Raw genomic sequence first — 21,318 nt, 5'->3', positions numbered from 1 at the left:
AAAAAAAAAGTATGTTTGTGTTTTGTGTGGAGAAACGTTAGAGTCGCATGGTAAAAGAAATGAGCCCTGATATCCAATGTCTCCACCTGAAGCCCTAACACGTTGCCCGCTGACCCCAGAGTAACAGGATCAGTGATTGGTTGTAATGTCTATTCGTGGCTTGTGGTATCATGCGTTTGTGTGCTCTTTGCAGTTTGCGCATTTCCTTACATCCTGGCCTTCACAACGGACTCCATCGAGATCCGACTGGTGGTAAATGGCAACCTGGTTTACACCGCAGTGGTTCCAGAGCTGCAGTTGGTTGCTTCACGGGTCAGTACGGTCGCCACTTATCACATACACTTTCTTTTCAGGTTGTTTATTTAGTTCATTTTAATTTTGAATTCTATCTTAAGCACTTGTAAGGGGTCAGGTTATTGTGTAGTAGTAAGGCATTAGGTTCACTCTTCCAGGTTGTGAGTGTTTTCAGAGTTTTCAGGCCACACTGCGTTCTAGAAGTAGCTGTCTCAGCTCCCTCATTTCAATCAATCTTTATTACCCCAGTGGGAAATATGGCTGGTGATATGCATGGCTACAAAGCAATAATACACTCGTACTTCATACAGGTAGATAATTTAAAACAGACCGCAGTGCACCTGACATCATATGAATACTTTTTTTCTTTCCCTGCTCTCATCCAATCTCTTTGTTTTTTCATTTTTATTTTTCATCTTTCACCCGCTGCCTCCATCAATTCTGTCCCTGTCCTCTTAATATTTCCTGGAAGGATCTCATTTCCTCTCTCTCTCTCTCTCTCTCTATCTCTCTCTCTCTGTGTCCGTCTGTTTTTCCGCCCACAGTCCGACATCTATTTCGTTTCGTCGGCTCCGGTCAGCTCGGCCTCCAACTGCAGCTCAAGAGATACCAGCTCCCAGAGTTCCCCGCAGACGCCCACCGGCTACGAGATGCCCGTGTTCCCCTCGCCGCTCGGTGATGGTAAGCCCTGCAAAGCGACAGCAGCAGAGGAGGAGGATATTTGAAATGTCAGAGTTGCCTGCAGACCCGTTTGACTTTGGATGTTCTGTTCGCCCAGAACTTGAGTTCTATTTACATAAACTTGTCTCAGCAGAAAGGTTTATTTAACCCCCCCCCCCCCCCCCCAGAGTTAACATTACTTTCCCTGATATGAATTTTTTGTTATGAAAGATGCTAAAGTATTCTTAGTGCCGGCTACTCGTCGGGGGAAACAAGTCTCCTTTCTTTATGCTATAACTTTAATAACCAGACAGTTTTATCATAACATGACAAAATATAATTAAAGCAACGCCACATCTACAGTGATCGATCAACAAATTGATTTTGATGCAATATTAAAATGACTGGGGGCCTACGGTCGCAATTGACAGGCACTTGCGTGAGTGTGATTTGTAGCTGGAGGGTCGAAGCATGCAGAAGCATCATCTTTTTAAAATTCCCACTAACCGCAAATTACAGAAAGAGGAACCGACTAATGACCCAGCGCCACCACCGCCGCCATTCAAGGGACACAACTCATAACCTCCGAGGCAGAGCATGCTTTCAAGGATGATTAAGGATCAATACCCCCCCCCCCTCCCGTCCACCCTCCAGCCCACATCCACTCCCCCCCTGTCTTTCATTGTAGATTTGACCATACAGGGTCCCCCCTCCCCCCCACTGACCTCTTCAGATCTGAAACTGAGGTGTTTTGGTGATGCTCTGCTGTTGTCAGCGCAGGTTTGTCATTCGGCGAGAGCCACCAGAACGATGGCCGAGGGCACAGTCAGCTTCGTTCGGCTCTGGAGCTGTAACAGGAAGGACACCATGTCTTCCTCCAACACATCCATGTTATTCAGACGGCTGCAGCGAGGGACAAAGCTTGAGGAAAGAAATTATTGAAATGTCCTGCTTGTCTAGCTGCTGCTGAACCATCACGGCGGTCTTTTCCAGTTACAGGTCCCATTAAGGCTAACAGGGAGGAAGGTCTGGCTGTCGCTGCTGCAATTAGCTGAGGGAGGGCTTTATGCTTTTAGGCTGGTCCGGGCAATCATTTTCTCTCGGAGGGATTCTAATTTTCCCTCCTGTTTTCAGCATATGATTGTGCATGGCGGGGACCCGATCACCTGCTGTGTGCGCCTAAATTGTATGTACTGTGTGTGGTTGTGCGTGTGTGTTCAGTCTGTGTAACCCTCTTCTTCATCCCTGGTTCAGATTCAATACGGATCCCCTATGGTACCAAGCTTTCCCTGTACATGTCTAAGGATGCCGAAGGTACTGCAGGATTCTCGTCCTCAGCTCATGAACACGCTCATACCGCTGCCCCACTCACATGCACGTGCTCGCAGAGTCTATCACCCTGTCTGGTCCAAGGCGGCATGTTGACCTAAACGTTTGTTGAATGTTAAGTGAACATTATGTCTTCCCCAGCCCCCCACCCCTGTGTGTCTTAGAGAATGAGAGGGGGGGGGGGGTTGAAAAAATAAATAAAAGTGAGGCGCAGGAGATAACGGGGATGTTCTGAATAAGAGGAGGGTGAGACGCAGGAAAAGGTATGATGGGGGGGGGAGGGAGGGGTTGTGTACAAGCAGGAGGTGGGGAGAGAAGGAGGGGGGGGGGGTGAAAGGAAAGAGGGAAAAGGAAGAAGACACATCTGCCGCAGCATGATTTACAGATTGCACTGTCGCCATGGAGACTTTTGTCAGCCCTCGCTCCAAAGTGCTTGTCCAAGCAGCGGTGCCACAATCCGACGGTGAGGCTAGGTGGGGGGTGGGGGGTGGGGGAGGTGTAGCAGAAGATGCGGTGGGGGGGGGGAGGGGGAGAGGTGGAAGGGGTGCTGACAAAAATCCCCATCCTGTGCACCTGCTGTGTCTGCTCATCTGATGTAATCGCATCAGTAACGCCAACGAGATGCTGTTACCGATGGGGCTGCAAGACGCCGCCTGCCTCCGCTGGCTCAAACATGCTGTCCAGGAGAATTCAACTTCACTTAGTGCCCGGACACCCCACATTCAGATTCATTTTTCCGTTTTTTGCCAGTGTGACGGAGCATGACACTTCCCCTGGTCCAGAAAACACACGTGGAATATATATATCGATCGCTTGTGGTTGTATATTCCAAATAACTGCATGCTCCTGCTGCATTTTGCTTTCAGTATTGCCCTGTTTTGCCAGCGCGGGGTGCAGGGGGCTGGATTGGTAACAACACTAACACAGTGTACCTGTCAAACAACAGCACTGACCCTCTGTTCTCCTCCATGGCTCCTCATTCACCTCTTCACCCGCTGACATTTCAGATGAGACGGTGCTCTCTGTGCAGCGCAGAGCGTCCACATTGACTCGGTCTCATCCATGTTGTCGCCACCAGCCGGTCTCAGCAGAGCAGTCTGCCGCTGCCAAACTGCAATACTGCTCCCGGATGGCACAATTGGGCACTGCAGGTTGGCACGCTGCCGCATCGCTAGCAGTGTGTCCCCTTTGTCAAACTCCAAACATCCATTTAATTTGTCCCACACAGACTTTAAGCACTTAGCTTAAAGTCTATGTGGGACAAATTCTAACTGGCTAAGAGTGAACAGTTATATTATGGCTGATTAACTTTAAGATCCCATGCTGTTTCAGTAAATAGGACTATTAATCACGTTAGTCTTTATTTGAATACGGGAGTTTGTATTGCATCAGTTTGTCATCTCCCAGTCTTGTTAAAACGCAATATGAGTGTGAGGTTGAGAGAGATTTTGGATTTAGGACGTTCTGCATATTTTAATTCATAATCTACCAATCCCATTCATTTTATACAAACTACAGTGACTGTTTTGCAAATCACACCATAATCACACCACATGTTGCCACATGTGGTAAGATCGTGCTGTTGCAATCACGTGTGTGTTTTAAAAACCTCTTCCCTTGATGCAGTTAAGGACTTTTTTTTTTAATATTGACATGACCTCTCCACATTTGATGGAAGGTTTGATTGCCGTTGTCTCTGTAAATTTGATTTCCTGACAAAACAGCAACGCTTTATTCAGCCGAATGTGGCAAGGTCCTTAAATGCACCACTGAGAGGAATTGTTCAATGTTCTGGAAAATAGGTTTATTCACTTTGTGGCTGAGAGTTAGATGATAGGACTGATACCACCACTCATGTCTGTGAGCTAGTCCGCTCTATGATAAGGTGCTAGTTTGTTAGCTGGAATCCACTTACCTAGTTTAGCTTTTTCCCTTTAAGCTAACCACCAGCTAGCTCCATTTTTATCATACAGGCATGAGACTGGTATCGATCTCATCTAACGCAGAGCAAGAAGGCAACTAAGCAAATTTTTCCAAAATGTCAAACAATTAAAATTATCATTGCTCCTAACACCAGTACCATGCCATAGTAATTTTGACCAAAAATAATAAAAATCAAATACACAGCGTCAGAAGATATGGGAGGCTTTAAATGCACATATGCATTTTTGTAGCCAATGGGCTACGTCATGCAAAAAACGATTTGGTGCTTCATTCAAGGACTTTCATACATTCCTCATTCACTGCCTCACATTCCTCTTCCTTTTTGTCTCTTCCTACGCCCATCTTTGCTCTGTTTATTTCTGGTTTCATGTCTTTTCTCATGATCTGCCTTGTCCCTGTCCTGTACTTTCCTGACTCTCCTCCCCTGCGTCCTCCTTTTCCCAACCTTCTCTTATTCTCAGGTGAAGCAGCATGTAAGCAAATGTTCAAGATCCCTCTGTGTAACTTGGTCGGCCGCAGCATTGAGAGACCCCTCAAGTCCCCGCTGGTCAACAAGGTTATGACGGCGCCGGCTCCCGCCATAGTGCCGCCGACTCCCCTCATCTCTGCAACACACTCACTGTCCCTCTCACGCATGGAAATCAAAGAGATAGCCAGCCGCACGCGGAAGGAGCTGCTTGGTAAACTCAAAAACTCTATTCATACTCTACAATACATATATAACCCGTTGTCAGTGTGCTAAATGTATGGCTAAAACCAGCAACCGGGCTATCTTAGCTTAGCATAAGGAGTCTGATCAGACTCAACTAGCTGAAAAGGTGACGGAGGAGCACTGCCAAAGGTCACTTATCAGCGTGTGATGGTTTGTTAATCCTTGACCAGGAAGCACAGGAAACTCGTTAAGGTCACTGCTTCTGAACAAGCACGAAAATACATCTTAGGTTTTGCCCTTTGCGAACTGTGTTCAGTCTTTACACTCATACCTGCTCCACACGAGAGGATTAACGCAATGCCAAAAGGTAAAATATATATAACTGTTTTATTAACAGTTAACAATTCGTATCTTTATTGTGACTATATACTGTTGTCACAATTCCAAAAGTTTGTGCTCGTTTTCTACCGTCCAACTGGTCCTGTGAAAAAAGTATTATTAACTCTGTAGAGGGGCTGTTATGGGTTTCTGATCAACCGCCCAATCACTGTTCTTGTCCTACAACACGATACCCCCTTATTTCCAATTGTTATATTGATATTTACGTTTCGAAATCAGTGAGATTAAGGTTATCTCTGTGAACCCCGAACACTACAGTATCATTTGGCCAGATAATATGTTCAGACTAGCCTCAAATCAGCAACGCTCCTGCAATTTAGGCCGTATTCTTGCCCAAAAATATGTCAGATAATCCTCTGGCTGCAGCTTTGCATTTCCCAAATGTTGTAGTATTCCTTCAAGTAGTGTCCATTTTCTGTTACGTGACACCAATGAAGGCTTGACAGAGGAGCCAAGTGGGAAGTCGGACAGTGGGTCGGTCAAACAGAGGAAGATGAGCAAGAAGAACACGGAGGAGGAGCCCAAAGCGCGAGCACTGACGTCGACAAACAGCGACAGGTGACAGTGACAGATTCCTCAGCAGCCGCGCATTGAATCTGTTATTTGGTATTTGAGCTTGAGTTCTACCTTTCTGTGCACAGCAGGTTAGAGTCAGAGTCTTTTGACGCAGACCTGGACGCCCAGCTGCATGGTTCGTCCAGTTCGGAGGCTGAGCCGGAGAAGGCGCTGCTGCTGGGGGAGAGCCCGCCTCTCGCCAGCGCGTTTGCCCTCTCGACTTCCTTTGAAGAAGATGTCCTGGACCTAAAGTGAAGACAATCCCATCGTGCACTTCTCGGCCCACCCACTCCTGTACTGTCACCATTACTTTTATCGTTTGGAATCCTTTGTTCTTGTCTTGTTTTTTTTGTTAGTTTGTTGGTTTGTTGATTTTAAATCTACAGACTCACCAGTCATTGGACAAGACGAGTACATTGGGAGTTAGATGCTGTGTCCGTGAGCCTGTCAGTCTTCGTGAGCTGTCCCTCAGCCGCTGCGTGTTGGGTGTTTGTGTTGCCCCGCACGAAAAATACCCAAAGAGGCGATGAGGTCATGGCAGATGCCGTGGTTTATTCAGAGTTCTGCAATGTTTTTCGAGACAATGTAAACGGTTTGATCCCGAACCTCAAACTGAATGTAAATCTACACATTGAGGCAAGGCTAAAGCCCTCGCGTTCACAATGCCCTCGGAAGTTGCTAGAGCTTAATATGTGTTGTATATTATGTGATTATTTCCAATCCACTTTCAAATGTTGTAAGATATGCATATATGTGTGTGTGTGTGTGTGCATCTGTTTATACATGGAAATGCATACACAGTAACAGGCATGTGTGCTTGTCATGCCTGTGATGCATATTTATAGATATATTATAAAAATCCATTTTATTCCCAGATTTAGTAAAAGTATGATGTTTTATGCCGTCTGCACATGTTAGTCCTTATTCTTCTCCTCAGTCTCAGCACACAGGTAGACAGGGCTGGAGGCAAAGTCTCCCACAAGTGCCATTTCCCATCATCCTTCACTGAACTACACCTTGAACAGCCACCGCACTCTGGTGTCTGACAGTAGCAGCCATGATTGTAGTCAACGTTAGTTTACTACTGTGACCCACAGCTCCTTTCATTCACGATACTGGAGGTACGCTCGCAAAGTCACATGTGCTAAACATTTCACGCCCTCATGAGAAGGAGGCGACATCAAATCTGCATGAGCCGCCTTTGAATATTCTGAGCCAAACAATTGGCTTCTTTGGAAGTCATGAGGTCTGCAACATGATACCAAAAATAAGAGTGTGAAGCAAAACAAACCTGAGATGACAAAAAGGCACAGGGAGGTAATACGTATAAGACTAAAATCTAAAAGATCTGATAACTGTAAAAATAAAACGGTGGAAAATGAAAAAAAAATTGCCAATACTAATCATGACTAATCAAGATGCTTAAGTAGAATTAAAAACTAGAATTGGTAACTATGACTGAGAAAATTTTATGACTGAAAATTGACAAACCTTTTTAAACAAATAACCATATTTGGGATCAGCACTCCATAGGACCAGGCATTTAGAATAAATGTTTTCTATAATTTGAAATCTTAGACTTGCTTTTTTGATGCTATTCGTCCTGTAAAACATCGACTCACAGCTGGAACCACTGGTGTCCAGCTATTGGCCAATTCTGCCGACATCTGTGCTTTTTCATTTCCCCATTTTAACCATTAGGTCCTTTGACAAGCAGCTAAACATGTCTTTAAACCCGACACAGACAGTTAGTTAAAATTACTGATCAATAACGAGACATTTGATTCATAATACAGGTTTTTGTTCAGATCCTGGTTTGGACTTCCGACCTGGTCATCATTCATTCAAATCAAAGTCATGAAACAAGTTTAGTGCAAGTATTACATTTTAATAAAGTTGGATGAGACAGATTAAAGAGATTAAAAGAGCAGCACAGACTAAAATATGATTACTTTTTGTAATAAATGGGCCCCACATTTCCCATAATACCCCTCAGTAGATTTGTTCCCTTGACCTCCTCTGCCTTCTCAATGCCCACTTCTTTCCCAATTCTTTCTTAACAGTTTGTAACACAGGCTTTCTGTTAAAAGAAAGTCCTGAATCCAGTTATCGTAATTAGGAATTTCTGACTGGAGTTAAAATCATCCACATACGACGATTTGTCTCAAAGTTCCAATATATCAGACTTGTCATTTATTAATACATCAGTACACAATTATCTGTAAAGAGAATAAATAAGGATGACTCACATCAGCTAAAGGACCACTGTTGTGTTATTAACCCCAAATTTAAAAGACAGAGTTATCTTGTCAATAAACTGTATTTTAGTCCTAACACAATCAACTGTTTACTCATTACCAAATCTTTCCATGATGTTCCACTCACACGTTGTTGGCAGAGATTAAGAAAACATCTTTTATTCTGACCTGGAAGTGCTCTCACCTCATGATTTAAATATTATTATATGGTGCTTTTCCCTTCAGTAAAAATCGTGTAGTGTCACCAGATAAACAGCTTTTGTTGTGCTTCTTATTTGTTGCAGTTTGTTACCAAGTGAAACCAACAAACTTTATGGATGCATTAAAACTACTCTGGATCTTATTTTTATCACTAAATTAAAGAGATACCAGAGTCAGACTCCTGTTATCTATGACTGACGCAAACCTTCTCGCCTCCAGGCCGCTCCTAATTACGATTTAAACGATGTGACGTCAGCCCGGCACAAGTCTCGAGCCCAAACTCAGATAACCCTAAGCCCTTTATTACGGTTATTTTCTTTTCTTTAATTAAGAGAAGAAGAAAAAAAAACCTCCAATGGTAACCACAGAAAACATTATCTGACTTTGTTTCCACAGGCAGAGTAGCGCTTGCCATGGCAGTTAAACAGAACCTTAGGAGGGCCTCTTTAAAGTGAAAGGAATTATAAAAAAACATGCAGTTAAATGTGACTAAAGCCATTATTGCCAGTTTTTTTTTTACTGGTTTTAACTCATGTGGCTCTGTTAGTGCAAACAGCACTGCAGCCACACCGGTCACATGTAAACAGTTCCCTGAAATCACCTCAGAAGTGGCTCGGCCTCAGATCATTCATGCAGATACACGCTTTCTCCACTGAGAGCGATGAATCGGCCATGTGTGTCTGAATCTAAAGATGAATCTCAATTTTTTTGAGTAAATAACAGAAAGTCATTAAAACCACATCAGAAAGCTTAGCGGGTAAACAAGCATGGGAGCAGTGGGCCTCCCTACATGCTACCTGTCTGTATGAGAGCGCCTCCATGTGGCTGTTTCACAACACAGCAGCCTTCACATCCTGCATGAGCCTCCGTCCATCCTCCCTATTCAACTCCTCTCATTGTTTCCAATGTTCTCCTCCTGCCTGTGTCAGTGTGAACCGTCCAACACTTTGACGAACTCAGCAAACTTAAAAGGGAAGATGATGATGATGATGATGAAGGGAGTGTAGGTTTTTTTTGGTTTCTTATAAGGAAATGTACTTTAAGGAAACTTTATTGCTCTCGGTGAGTGATGGGGGGAAACACTGTTTCTCTTATTTTCTATTCCTCCTCTATTATTGCCCTTGTTTCTACCTCCCCTTGGCATTTTCACTGTTTGTTTGGTTTGTTTGTTTATTTTAATTTTTTGGTTTCTTTTTTTTTTGTATTTGAACCTATATTTACTGTTTAGACTGTTGCTGAACCTCTCTGTGATATCAAAATGAAAGAAAATGAACAAAAAAAACACCAAGTGTCTTAAAATATTGTATTGCCATCGTTTTTAATGCCAAGTACTACTTGTAAATGTTTGTGTATCAAATGTGGCCTCAAATGAAACTGAACTATATTATTATTATTCTTATTAATATTATTTGAGCATTTATTTTAAACAAGTGCTGTAGACCACTGCTGTGAAAGTAGTTGATTATGTTCATTGATATGTAATAAATATTTATGAAATTTAAACTGTCTATGTTTTTGTTTAAAACAATCTAAAGTGCAAGTGTCCTAAAACAAAAAAGCTAACAATGATCTTGTGTCAGCCCGTGAAGTTTGGTTTACGATCATTACATAAGTCTGACTTCTCTTTTATTTCTTTATTTCTGAGTTCTGCTTTCTGCTGCATTTGACACAGGCAGATCCTTATATCCTCCCATCAGGATCTGGGTGTCTCAGGCTCTGTTCTCTCCCGGCTCGCATCCTACCTCAAAGACCACACTGACCTCGAAGTTAGAGTGGATCTGTGTCCGAACCTTGTCCTCTCACTACTGGGGTCCCTCAAGGTTATGTCCTGGGTCCACTTCCCTTCTCTCTGTACACCAACTATCTCAGCTCTGTCATTCACTCACATGGCTTTTTCCTACCACTGCTACTCAGAAGACATCGAACTAATCCTCTCTTTTCCCCAATCTGAAACAGAGGTAGCAGCACAAACCTCTGCCTGTCTGACTGACCTCTCTCAGTGGAGACCTCTGTAGCTCATCCAGAATGCAGCAGCTCGACTGGTTTTTAACCTAAATTCACTCACACTACTCTGATGGACACATCACCTTAATGACATGTACAAATTAGCAAATTAGTTGTGTTCTTATAACCCACAGCCCCCTCCCATTGGGTATGTAAATGTATTGATTACCCTCCTGATGTCTTATCAGGGTGGGAGCTATCATGCCGTCATGTCTCTGTAGAGGACCCCTCGTGTGAGACCCCAGATGTGAGATCCCAACCATTTGCAAAGAGACACCATAAAGTTAAGGCTTCAAGAGGCCATAAATTCAAAGTCTCTGAGCAATAATCGTAAACCCAAAGTTGCCCTTTTAGATAAACAATCTGGTCAATGTTCCACATAGACGTCTGCTCATGCCACACCACATCCACAAATTAAGGTAGCCTATTAAGGTAGCCTAAAACTTTTTCTCAGGCTGACAGCTTCATTGAATCAATGTATGACAGAAAGATAATCGATGCCGAGCTCCTGAGGTCAAAGCTTGATTCATTTTTGACAGATATTTTAGTTTATCAAAGCTTTTATCACTTTGAGTGCCGTGATTTTTCCATGATAAAGAAACACTGTCTCATTACCTACAGGCTTTAGTACCTCCCAAAGTCAAAGTGTGTCTGAGTCTGAAACACTGTGATATTTACCATAATTACACAAAGTCAAAGGTCTTATAAGTAGCCCCTGTGCTGCAATGCAGGTTAATGAGAGGTTCGGACTTGATGACGCACATGATTTGTTCTTCGTAGTTGAAAACTGGCGCTAACTGTGTGTTGATTAGTACTTTCTGTGTGTGGCCACAAGGTGGTGATACATAATGATGTAAATGCAGTATGTTTGCTGCATTTTAAATCTCTGCTGCTCACTGTAACCCTAACCCTGGTTGAAGGAGACAGACACAGTGACACACCATCCGTCCAACATAAACTTATTCCCTAACAGGGGGAAGAAAAACATTGTTCCTGTCAGAGTTAGAACCAGCTATGGTGTAGATGAAACGTTTTTAATCTAATCCCAATTTCCAGTCAGCTCAATAAACAAGTTGTGATGTAATTTCTTTTTTGTAATTTACACACATTACCTTATGGGGACAAAAATCAAGTCCACATAATGAAAATTATTAAATATTTAGGTGAAGATATTTTTACTGTTTCCTTATGAATTAGGTTAAGTTAAGGTAAGGTAAGGTAAGGTTCAGGTTAAGATGAGTGTTAGTGTTAGGGTTAGGGTAAGGTTTTGGCAATTAGTAACTATAGTTAAGGTTGGTGTCAGAAAATTCAAGCCAATGTTATGTCATCCACCATCATGGAGACATGTGTGTGTGTGTGTGTGTGTGTGTGTGTGTGTGTGTGTGTGTGTGTGTGTGTGTGTGTGTGTGTGTGTGTGTGTGTGTGTGTGTGTGTGTGTGTGTGTGTGTGTGTGTGTGTGTGTGTGTGTGTGTGTGTTCACATACACGTGTGTGTGTGTGTAGAACTCAAGTAGGTAATGTAATACAATGTAATGTAAATGACAAAAAGTGAACTCAAGCAAGAGTAAAAGTACCACATTCACTTTTCTCCTTTGATAGAAGTGAGTTAATACTTGCTTATAATGTAAGAGTGCTATGTCGTGGAGTAAAAGAGAGTTCCCCAAAATAAACCTCCTCAAGGAAAGTACTGTACATGTATGTGAAAATTTTACCGAAGTCCAGTAAGAGGTAAATGTACTTACAATCCACCACTGAGTGTGAGTCAGTTCCTGTGGGTGTGAAACACAGGAGAGGTGGAGTCGTATGGGAGGAAGGACATGTGCCTTGTTGCTTTAAAACCCAGGTTGCTACGACCACTCTAGTCATGCATATGGACACACCCGTGTTGCTGGCTTGTTATTAGCTTTAGGTGTCACGCAGATCATATGTATCGTTAAGGCTCATTCATTCAAAAGCAAAACGGCCATCCCACGTTCCCTGGGTCTTTTCTATTTCTTTTGTACAGAGAATAAAAACTATAATCACAAAACTTTGCTGCTCTTTGATGCCAGGTTTAGTCATCATCACTGGAGGGAAAGTCACTGTGCATGAGATTACTGGCTATGCAGCTTGGGAAACAAATACAAGTGAAAATGTACAAACATCTTGCTCATAATGCGGGCGGGTGACACACACTGACTTAACTGTAGCCACATTGAGCATGAACGCATGAGAGCATCGAGCCTGTGGCTTCCCGGCACCGTCCAGCCCCTCAGGATATGAAAAAAGAGCGCAGCACGGCCAAAAGGTCTTACATAATAAGAGGAGGAATGCTGGAGGCCTGCCTCAGACCTCTGGATCATCTCACACTGCCACAGGGAAATAGGGGGCCCCCCGTCCCCTTAACAATACAGCACACTGTCTCTGCACGGCCAGGCAAAGTAAACAGTGATCCATCTGCTAAAATGATTCAAATACTGGACTAATTGTGTTCAAGTAAAGGATGGGTCAGCTCGGTTTGATTTATTCCCTTTTAAAATGTACGCTGAATAATAAATTATGATTACAATACTTTTTTTAAACAGTTTTCACAGATGAGCTCTTTCACATGACACTTGTGTTCCTTTTTCTCTGCAGGTTCTTGTCAGATACATTTCTCAGTACAAACAGTGTTAGTTTACCTTTCCTTCTCCTTTAAAGGCTCTTAAAGAGACCCACAGTTGAAAGCATTCACTTGAAAACTATTTCGACTGAGTGGTATTAAAGTCTGTCAGCACCTCGTACGTCATCATGCCAGGATCCATTATGCCTTGTTGAATGTAGCAATGCAAACAAATGTTAACCCAACAGATGGAATATCCACACAGGACAACCGACGAGGCCGCTTTAGATAGGACACCAGCTGAATGTTGGTCTGTGTTGTGTGTAAACACCCAAAAAAAAGGGAGTGGGGGGATCAACACATTGTGCAATGCAGTGCTGGAAAATATTCCCGAGTCGTTTGAGCCAAATGTCAGCAACTGTGAGTTTTAAATTCCATCGTCAAGTCAACGAAAGCTGGTTTCAGAAAAAACAAGATGAGCAACAACCTTCATTTGTTTTTAAATACACAAGTACACTACAAAATGTCAACTTCACTGAACTTTTACAACATTCTCACAACAAAAATACTGACAAAATCTCACAAAACTCGGTATAGGCGGGATCACACACACCTCGCAGGGTATTGCACTCTCGCTGGAATTCTTGTCTTTTTACGATCTCCCTCCCAGGAGTCTGCTCAGGATCCGCCTCCTGCTTTTCTTCGCTGACACAGGCCACAGATCTTACGAGCCACAACCTCAAGCCTTCAACGATGGGTGTTCAAGCATAAGCTGCAACCGCCATTAGAATCTGCAGGGCCATGGAGACACAAGGTATCTGTGCGAAGGTGTAGGCTATGGAGCGGGTCGGTGCTTGTAGGGCCAGCAGGTAGGCAAAACTGTGCAGCACGCGGCACATGAAGAAGACGAGGAAGTGTAGGCGGGCCACAGCCAGTGAGGGTCCGGTCAGGGAGTAGATGGCGCCCAGGAAGAGGAAGGGGAAGATGTTCTCCATGTCGTTGACATGAGCTCTGTAGGATAGGAAGGATTCGGTCACACATCTGATTTTACAAAGTTCGACAAAGGATTCTTCCTCTACTTCGGTTTCTCGTTATTTGGATTATCTTGGTTTTCTGGGGAATTGGAGTGTCTGAAAGAGGGAAGAGGCCTTAACCGACATGGAATACTGTGATTTATCACTGAGGTGACTCATCAGTTTAGTTCAGACCTGTTCATCTCAATTGAACCGTGTTCTACAGCAGTGTGACTTTCTTTTTTTTGGCAGAACTGCCACTCTGTTCTTTCGCTTCTTCTCCTCCCATTGGGTTAAAATGTGGAATTATATTTTTCTGGGAAGTGTACATTACAAAAGAAGTGATTAGGTTGGCAGGTTATTTGAACCCGTAGTGTAGCCCAAGGAAAAACAAATAAAACACCAAAAATGTGTCAATGCCTGCCAATGCATTTCACATCACATGTTCCATGGTTGATCCATGACAGACAGATGAGGAAAGCAGAGGGAAAAGTTTATACAAGCAGAAAAACATCTGCTTTTTTAACGTCATGAATAGTGACAAGTTCAAACAAAGCAAGAGCGCTAAAGGCTGCCAACTCTTGTTGAACATCAGTGGAGGAAAACACATTGTCTGACTGAAGCCTTGTGTAGGAAATATGAACTCTGTTCCCCAGAAAAAAGCAAAGTATTACTGTGAGATCTGTACGTCTTATGGGTTTTTTCTCCATTATTTTGATATTATTTGACACATGCGTTTGTTTAATAATATAATGTAGCAAGCCAAGGAACTTCCCAAAAGCTTAAATAACATACGGTATTGATCATATGATGATATAATACACTGCTGCTGTGCAATCCTAATTCTCTCTCCACACAGGGACACTGCGGTATTCTTAGAGATCAAACTGTTTGACAGACTGAGGAATAAATGAGTTCTGTAATCACACATATTGAATAATAACCATGAGGGCAGCATCCTAATGTAGACACTGAGGGTTGGACAATATTAAGGATGCTTCTTGTGGTGAGTAATAGTTTGTTTTTGGGTCTGAAAGCTCTAGAAAGTATGCAAGTTTTTTAGTTAGAAAATAAAAGCATGTCTTTCTGCTCTCACCTCCGGCATCTCTCCACATATGGGTCCTCTCTGTGATACTGTATACCTCCATGTCTCAGCGAGTCCTCGGGGTTGGCAAAAGCCTTTCAGGAAAGAACGAAAACAAAACTCGATCAGCGGGAAAAAAAATCACGGAATAAGTTGGTATTAATTCTGCAATATGACTTTTCCCTGCTAGTTTCCTTGTTTCCATCTGAATCCTGGACTCACCTTTTTACGCAGCCTGACTTGCCCCGTTATAATCGCTAAGATGTACATTTTGACCACCAGCAGCACTCCGTAGAAAACAAAGCAGGAGAAAACCTCGTTTCTTATCATGACTGCCATTGCTGTTGAGGTGAGGTGGATCCGAAGTGAGTTGCGGAGGGAGCAGCTCCGGGGCTGGTGCGCTGGTGCGTGCGTAAAAGCTGCAGAAAGTGAGAGTGCCTCTGAGCGGAGGCTTTTTGTGTAGCGTCACTGACGTCAGCAGCCACTCAGCGATGATGGCAGGTTAATCAGAGGAGATGGAAATTTGCAATCCATGTTTCTTTCTGCATTTTTGTCTGCCACTCCAAACTTGATCCCCTGAGGCGTCGCTTAACTGCAAGTGGCCTTTGTGAGAAAGTAAAAGAAAAGGAAAGCGGAGGCGGTTGCAACACTTCTCAAACACTATTTGGACTCAAGCAACCAGATTTTTATATATATAAACTTCCTTATTTCTGCTAATTACCCACATTATTGAAGATGATGACACATGGCTTATCATTTTCTGTGTTTATTTGCGTGGAAGAAGTCAGATTTCGACCCCAACTCTGCATGGGACAGTAGCAACATGTTAGAAATACAAAACATTCTCCCATATATGTGTGAGTAGCATTGTATTATTGTGGCTGATACATTTGAAGCAAATTAAAACAACTTGGCATTTTGTCCGATTTTCTGTGTAAATCATCTAAAATGTAAATAGACCAGGGAGCCCTTTATAGAACCGAACAAAAAATGTTTAATCAGCCATTCTCGGGGGTCCACTCTTAGCTCGGAGCCCTAAGTAGTTACCTGCTTTGCCTATACCCTGTAGCAACACCCCTGGTTGCCAGATGAACAGTGGAGTAAAAAGTTAGATGTATCTCTCTAAAGTGTAGTGGAGTTGAAGCCTGCTGTATAAAATGGTTCCTGAGTAAAGTTAAAGTTACACCTTTGCATGTGAGTCTCATGTTAAATAAATGATCGCCATATTCAAGGTTTCTGTTTGTTCAAGATATAAATCTTTATGATGTTTCTCAGCCGGAGGGTTCTTCACCCCACCAAGGAGTCAGAAGAGGCTGTTGACATTCCTTGTTTTGAAGCCAATGAAATGACCACAGAGACGTGTAAAAAACATCTCAAAGAGACACACAAATACTATAAAGATGACACAACCCTGACAAAATGCAAAACAAGACTCACAGTGACCACAGACACACACAATTATATGAAAACGGGAAAAAAATAAACAGGATGAGGAAGGTAACAACAAATGTAGCCACGCCACTGAGAGCCCATTTTCTCATAACCAATCCATGGCTGCAGGCTATTTAGAATAATAGAAGCTATTTATTAAAGTTATATTATCGTTAAATATATTTTTGTGAATCATTCATTGAACTGACTAAATAATGTTAACATTTAACTATTAATATTACTATCAATATAGAAGCCTTCAGTGATGTATTTTTAATTTAGTGTCTTATTACTATTATACACAAAACGGAGCCGTTCCACAGTCTGCCGCACCCTCTGTCTTTTAAGTTGGCTAAGAAATAACTTTCCCTGGCGTGAACCTGTGGTCTGAGTCAGAGACTGACTATTTGACTTCCGGAGCCAGAACATCTTTTACGTAGACTATGGTGGTCAGACTGGGACAATGTTTCCAATCCCTGCTGGTAAAACATGGGCCTGGGGGGTCGTTGCAAAACAAGGGACATTTTCATCTCAGTCATAAGTCTGATATTGCCAGGATTCTGCTCATCAGTGTTTCATCACAACATTATTTTACACTGTACGATGAGAGAAAAAGATTATGTTATGCAAGCAGAGGTATAATGTAGTTTTTTTACCTACATACTGTACTAAGATACAGTTTACTGTTTTTTAATGCTACTCCACAATATTTCAGAAGTAATAAGTAATAATACCTCATACTAAGTGGTTCGTTTTCAGTCTATTATTTTGGACAGAAAAAAATATATATTTTGAGAATCCGGTCGTTCAAGAATAACTACTTTGCAATACAGGCAAAATATATTTACTTTAACGTAAAAAACATTATTTTCTTTGCAGTGAACAAAGAATGAATTTACAACACTCGTTGACCGACTTATATGATGCAGATCCAGATTTTACACATAAAACAAATAAGCATGATATCATGTAGTCATAAGTATACATTTTATAATATGTCCCATTATTATAGATGGTACTATTTTACTGTATATAAAGTAACCTAAACCCGCTACAACAGTAATATGGTATGTGATATGATCATATATATCAACATATATTATATGCTGAAAATGCTTAATAACATACTTAAGCACACTTGTGGAAGAAGTATTTGGAGACACTATACCTTTTGTGAAAGTGTATATCATGAGCATATATTACTTAAAGATGTATACATCTATAAGTCTAATATCATGGTTGGTTCAGTAGAGCCAGTTTTAATTGTAAAACTGAATTGTGTAAGCCTTTTATGTGTTTTATGCAAAATCTTAATCTGTAGATACTGTACATGTAGTGGAGTTCACAGTATAATTAATACTCAAGTAAAGTATCAATACTGCAAAACTGTACTAAAGTATAACTCTTGGATTATCACTTTCCATCTCTGGTTAAGTAAGAAAGACTTTGAATACTCTTTTACAAGATTACGTTTTTCTAATGTTGAGAAAAACAACATCCCTCACATCCTGTTCCTCTTCATTGCATTTAGTATCAAGTGGTGGTAAGAATTAATTAGTGCAGTAGAAAGGACAAAGGATATTCTCTATCTTGTCCTATGTTTTAAAATGGGATAGTTTTTAGTTATATAGAAGTAATGACATATGATTTACTGAGCAGCAACATGGCTTTCATGATGCTGCCACACAAGTCAGTAGCCAGTCAGATTTACCCTCAGCCTCAGCGTACCCTCAGGTTCAGCCTGTATTATTGAACACTTGAGGACGCTAAGGTCCACAACTGAGGTTATGTCCTCAACATCTGCTGGTGGCTGACCTTCAAACGTACAAGGGATATTCACTATCTCTTGACCTATATTCTGAAATGATTCCACACGCCCAGTGTATTTACATCATGTTTATTTACACGTTTATAGTCTAACAGCTCTTGTGTCAGGGGTCAGCCGTCGGGACCTGACCCTGCCAGTCCAAGGTGAGGGAGCTGCCCGAGCTGGTGTCGTCACAGCAGTCCTCAGCGTCGGAGAAGGACGACATGTAGTGGAGGCCGGTCACTCTGTGGTAGCCTCCTTGCTGCATGCGTGGGAAGGCGGTGAGCTCCGTGGCCCTGTGGCCTGTCTGTCTCACTGTCACAGTCCACATGTCTACCAGCTGGGAACACATGGCGCAGCCCATGGTGTGTGTGTGTGTGTGTGTGTGTGTGTGTGTCGGCACGGGAGACAGCTTACACAGGGATGCACAGTTTTCTCTACACACTCACACAGGCATCAGTGTGGATACTCATCCTCAATAAATCAACCAGCTTCATTAGTGCATTTTGCTTGTGAGGACAGGAAGCAAGAGACATACGTGTATAATAATAGGTGACATGTAATACAGAAATACATTTACTTAAATATAGTATTTTCATGTACCTGGAATATTCCAGTATATTTGTAATATATTGTGGAATATATCTGCAAGATATCACAGTTCATACCAATTACTGCTGTTTCATACATTGTTAAAACAGCACCACACTCAGTACTTTTCATATATTCACCGGCTATATCTAAATATAAGGAAAAAAGATTATGTGTAGTCAGAATATTTTGCAAACATGTTAATATAATGTAGCTACTTTATTGTACTGTGTGTAATCTGTTTTATAATGGCACTGTCTTCACTGTTTGTTTCTTTACTTTGTAAACTTCTGTTTCAAAGTGCAATTTAAATAAAGAATATTGTCATTACTCTAAATATTTATGGCAACAAAACATGTTTAGTGTTTCAATATATTCTAACATGTTTTAAAGAGTGCATACAAACGCCTGTGAGGGTTTCCCTGATACATAAACCAGGTTTTTTCCCCCTATAAAAGTTTTGCGAACAGGGGAAAGGGAGGGGCGGCACAAAGCATAATAAAACAAAATAGTAAATCTATGTATCAAGTTCTGTCCTGTGTTTAACACAACCAAAACACCACAACCATCGGAGCATCCAGCCCTGCCTGTAGGGCCTTACCAGCATGAGTTAAAAAGGTCGGGAGGAGTTTTGCTGTCGTCTCCATTTCCCCCCCCAGCTGTCAGACACGGCATGTAAATATTTACAGGAGCATGCTGTTGCAGAGATCGTCAGAGACAAGAGTTCCCAGAGAGAGAAGAGCTACGGGTTTTCAAGCGAATCCACTCCCAGGCCAGGTGACGACTCAAATGGTGACATGCTCCTCTGATTAAACTGACAAATAGTCTCTTCATGAGGGTCCATATCACTGTGATTAATCAATTACTTCCTGTGCCATGCTGTTTATCCTAGCTTCAGCTTGTTCAAACACAGGAGTCAGAGTATTTATAATAAAAGCCTATGGAGAGAAATAGATGGGAAGTTAGTTAGTGGCAGATTAATACAGAGATTCCATTGTCATTTATCAGGACAAAATGTTTTCTTGCAATAATCAATAATAATCAATCAACCTTCATTTGTACAGCATCTTTCATACAGGTCAGTAAAATTCAGTTTGCAGAAAACATGGCTGATAATAAGATTATACTAATGCAAATGGTAAAATAATTTGAAACCAATCACAATAAAAAAAAACGAGGGCAATATGTTAATAAATTCAATACAGCTTTAAAAAGAGATCAAATAAAATGATCAAGAAAAAGCTATTAGAGGTTGAATAGAGGGAAATAAATAATTTGTTTTGAAACATGGATACATTTGAAATAAATGACAAAATATAATAATTAATCATATCAAACATCAGGCTAAAGATGCAGATTTTAACTTCAAAGCTTCTCTTTGCTCATCGACAAGGATTCCTCACAGCAAGGAAAACATTCTAAAAATAATACAACCTTTTGAAAGGCTTAAAAATAGATGTTCTCTGGCAAACATTTGAGCTTTCTGAACACAGCATGGAACCAGTGCTCCTCTGAGGTAAAACAGAGGGGATCCACTCTAGTGTTGATAATTTGGAATATTAAAAATGTATATGTAAACCAGACAGGATCCATTTTGTACTTACAGCTGCAGCAGTAAAACAACAACACTGTTATTTCAGCTAATAATGATCCAACTGTGTATATGTGTGCACACTGAGTCAACATGATCAATACAGTAACAAAGGTTCTCATATCGACAGACACATTTCCCTGGATATTTTGTAATTACTCCAATTAATTAACACAGCTCACAACTGCCCGCCCTGCTGAATCTATCATCTGACCTTCACCATGTAAAGCAAGTGCATGGAGAGAATCCCTTTATGATGAGGATGAGGAGGACCAGAGGTCTGCTGCTACTTGCCACACCCATCCTATCCCAGTGCTCACACACACACACACAGTAGAGCCCCCCCCCCCCCCCCCCCCTTTACACCAGCCTCAGACCCCTCCTGCTCTCCTGGATTCACAATCTGCTGATTTATTATTCAATGGTGTGAACATCGACCGCGATGAGATATTTCAGTATTGATCAATATCACTGCTGTCTATTCCAAATCACATCCTGTAGAACGCTAAAGTACGCAACCCCGGCTTCAGTGTAATCTTCATGTCAGAAATACTTGACAGAGCCCACGCTGTGTGTTTGCATCACACACACGCAGTGCAGGAAACATCCCCGTTTTGAGTGATGAGAGGTGGACCGATGCTGCAGATGCATGTGTGTGTGTGTGTGTGTGCAAGTTAAAATAAATCCCCTAACACTGTTTTTATTGGGGTTCTGGGTCTTACCTGAATTGTTCTGCAGTTCTGCTCTCCTGTGTGCGAGGACGCTCAGTATGTGCCTCATCTCCTCCTGGCAGCCCGGTGTGTTTTGCTCTCGGTCTGCTTCTCTGTCTGGGCTCGATACAGCCCAGCATACATATGGGACTCGAGATGACATCACAGCAGCAGACTCTCTCCCTCTTTCTCAGATAAGAACAGGTCAAGTCTCT

At 42.0% G+C, this 21,318-nt stretch overlaps 2 protein-coding genes across 7 annotated transcripts in view; one reads left to right on the top strand and one right to left on the bottom strand.

Annotated features, from left to right (window-relative positions):
* Positions 1-6,732, top strand: part of garnl3 (GTPase activating Rap/RanGAP domain like 3) — a 62,009-nt gene extending 55,277 nt beyond the window's left edge. For 3 of the 6 annotated variants that reach the window (XM_062412918.1, XM_062412917.1, XM_062412919.1), the window contains 6 exons: positions 194-312; positions 840-975; positions 2,209-2,268; positions 4,689-4,907; positions 5,716-5,836; positions 5,923-6,732. In XM_062412918.1, coding sequence (XP_062268902.1) covers positions 194-312; positions 840-975; positions 2,209-2,268; positions 4,689-4,907; positions 5,716-5,836; positions 5,923-6,088 — 821 coding nt within the window. In that variant the 3' untranslated portion in view covers positions 6,089-6,732. Of the gene's footprint in view, positions 1-193; positions 313-839; positions 976-2,208; positions 2,504-4,688; positions 4,908-5,715; positions 5,837-5,922 lie in introns of those variants that run through there. The other 3 variants (XM_062412922.1, XM_062412920.1, XM_062412921.1) reach the window with 2 other exon arrangements.
* A 6,039-nt stretch (positions 6,733-12,771) lies between these two features.
* On the bottom strand, positions 12,772-15,388 carry ptges (prostaglandin E synthase). The gene is made up of 3 exons (XM_062412923.1): positions 15,196-15,388; positions 14,986-15,068; positions 12,772-13,887 (listed from the first exon to the last, which is right to left on the bottom strand). The coding sequence occupies exons 1-3, from the start codon at positions 15,310-15,312 to the stop codon at positions 13,638-13,640; spliced, it is 450 nt and encodes a 149-aa protein (XP_062268907.1). The 5' UTR covers positions 15,313-15,388; the 3' UTR covers positions 12,772-13,637.
* Positions 15,389-21,318: the final 5,930 nt, after the last annotated feature.

Source organism: Platichthys flesus, chromosome 19 (assembly GCF_949316205.1).
Source record: "Platichthys flesus chromosome 19, fPlaFle2.1, whole genome shotgun sequence".
Classification (NCBI taxonomy): domain Eukaryota; kingdom Metazoa; phylum Chordata; class Actinopteri; order Pleuronectiformes; family Pleuronectidae; genus Platichthys; species Platichthys flesus.
Note: the sequence above shows the minus strand (reverse complement) of the source record. Positions and strands in the feature narration are given on the sequence as shown.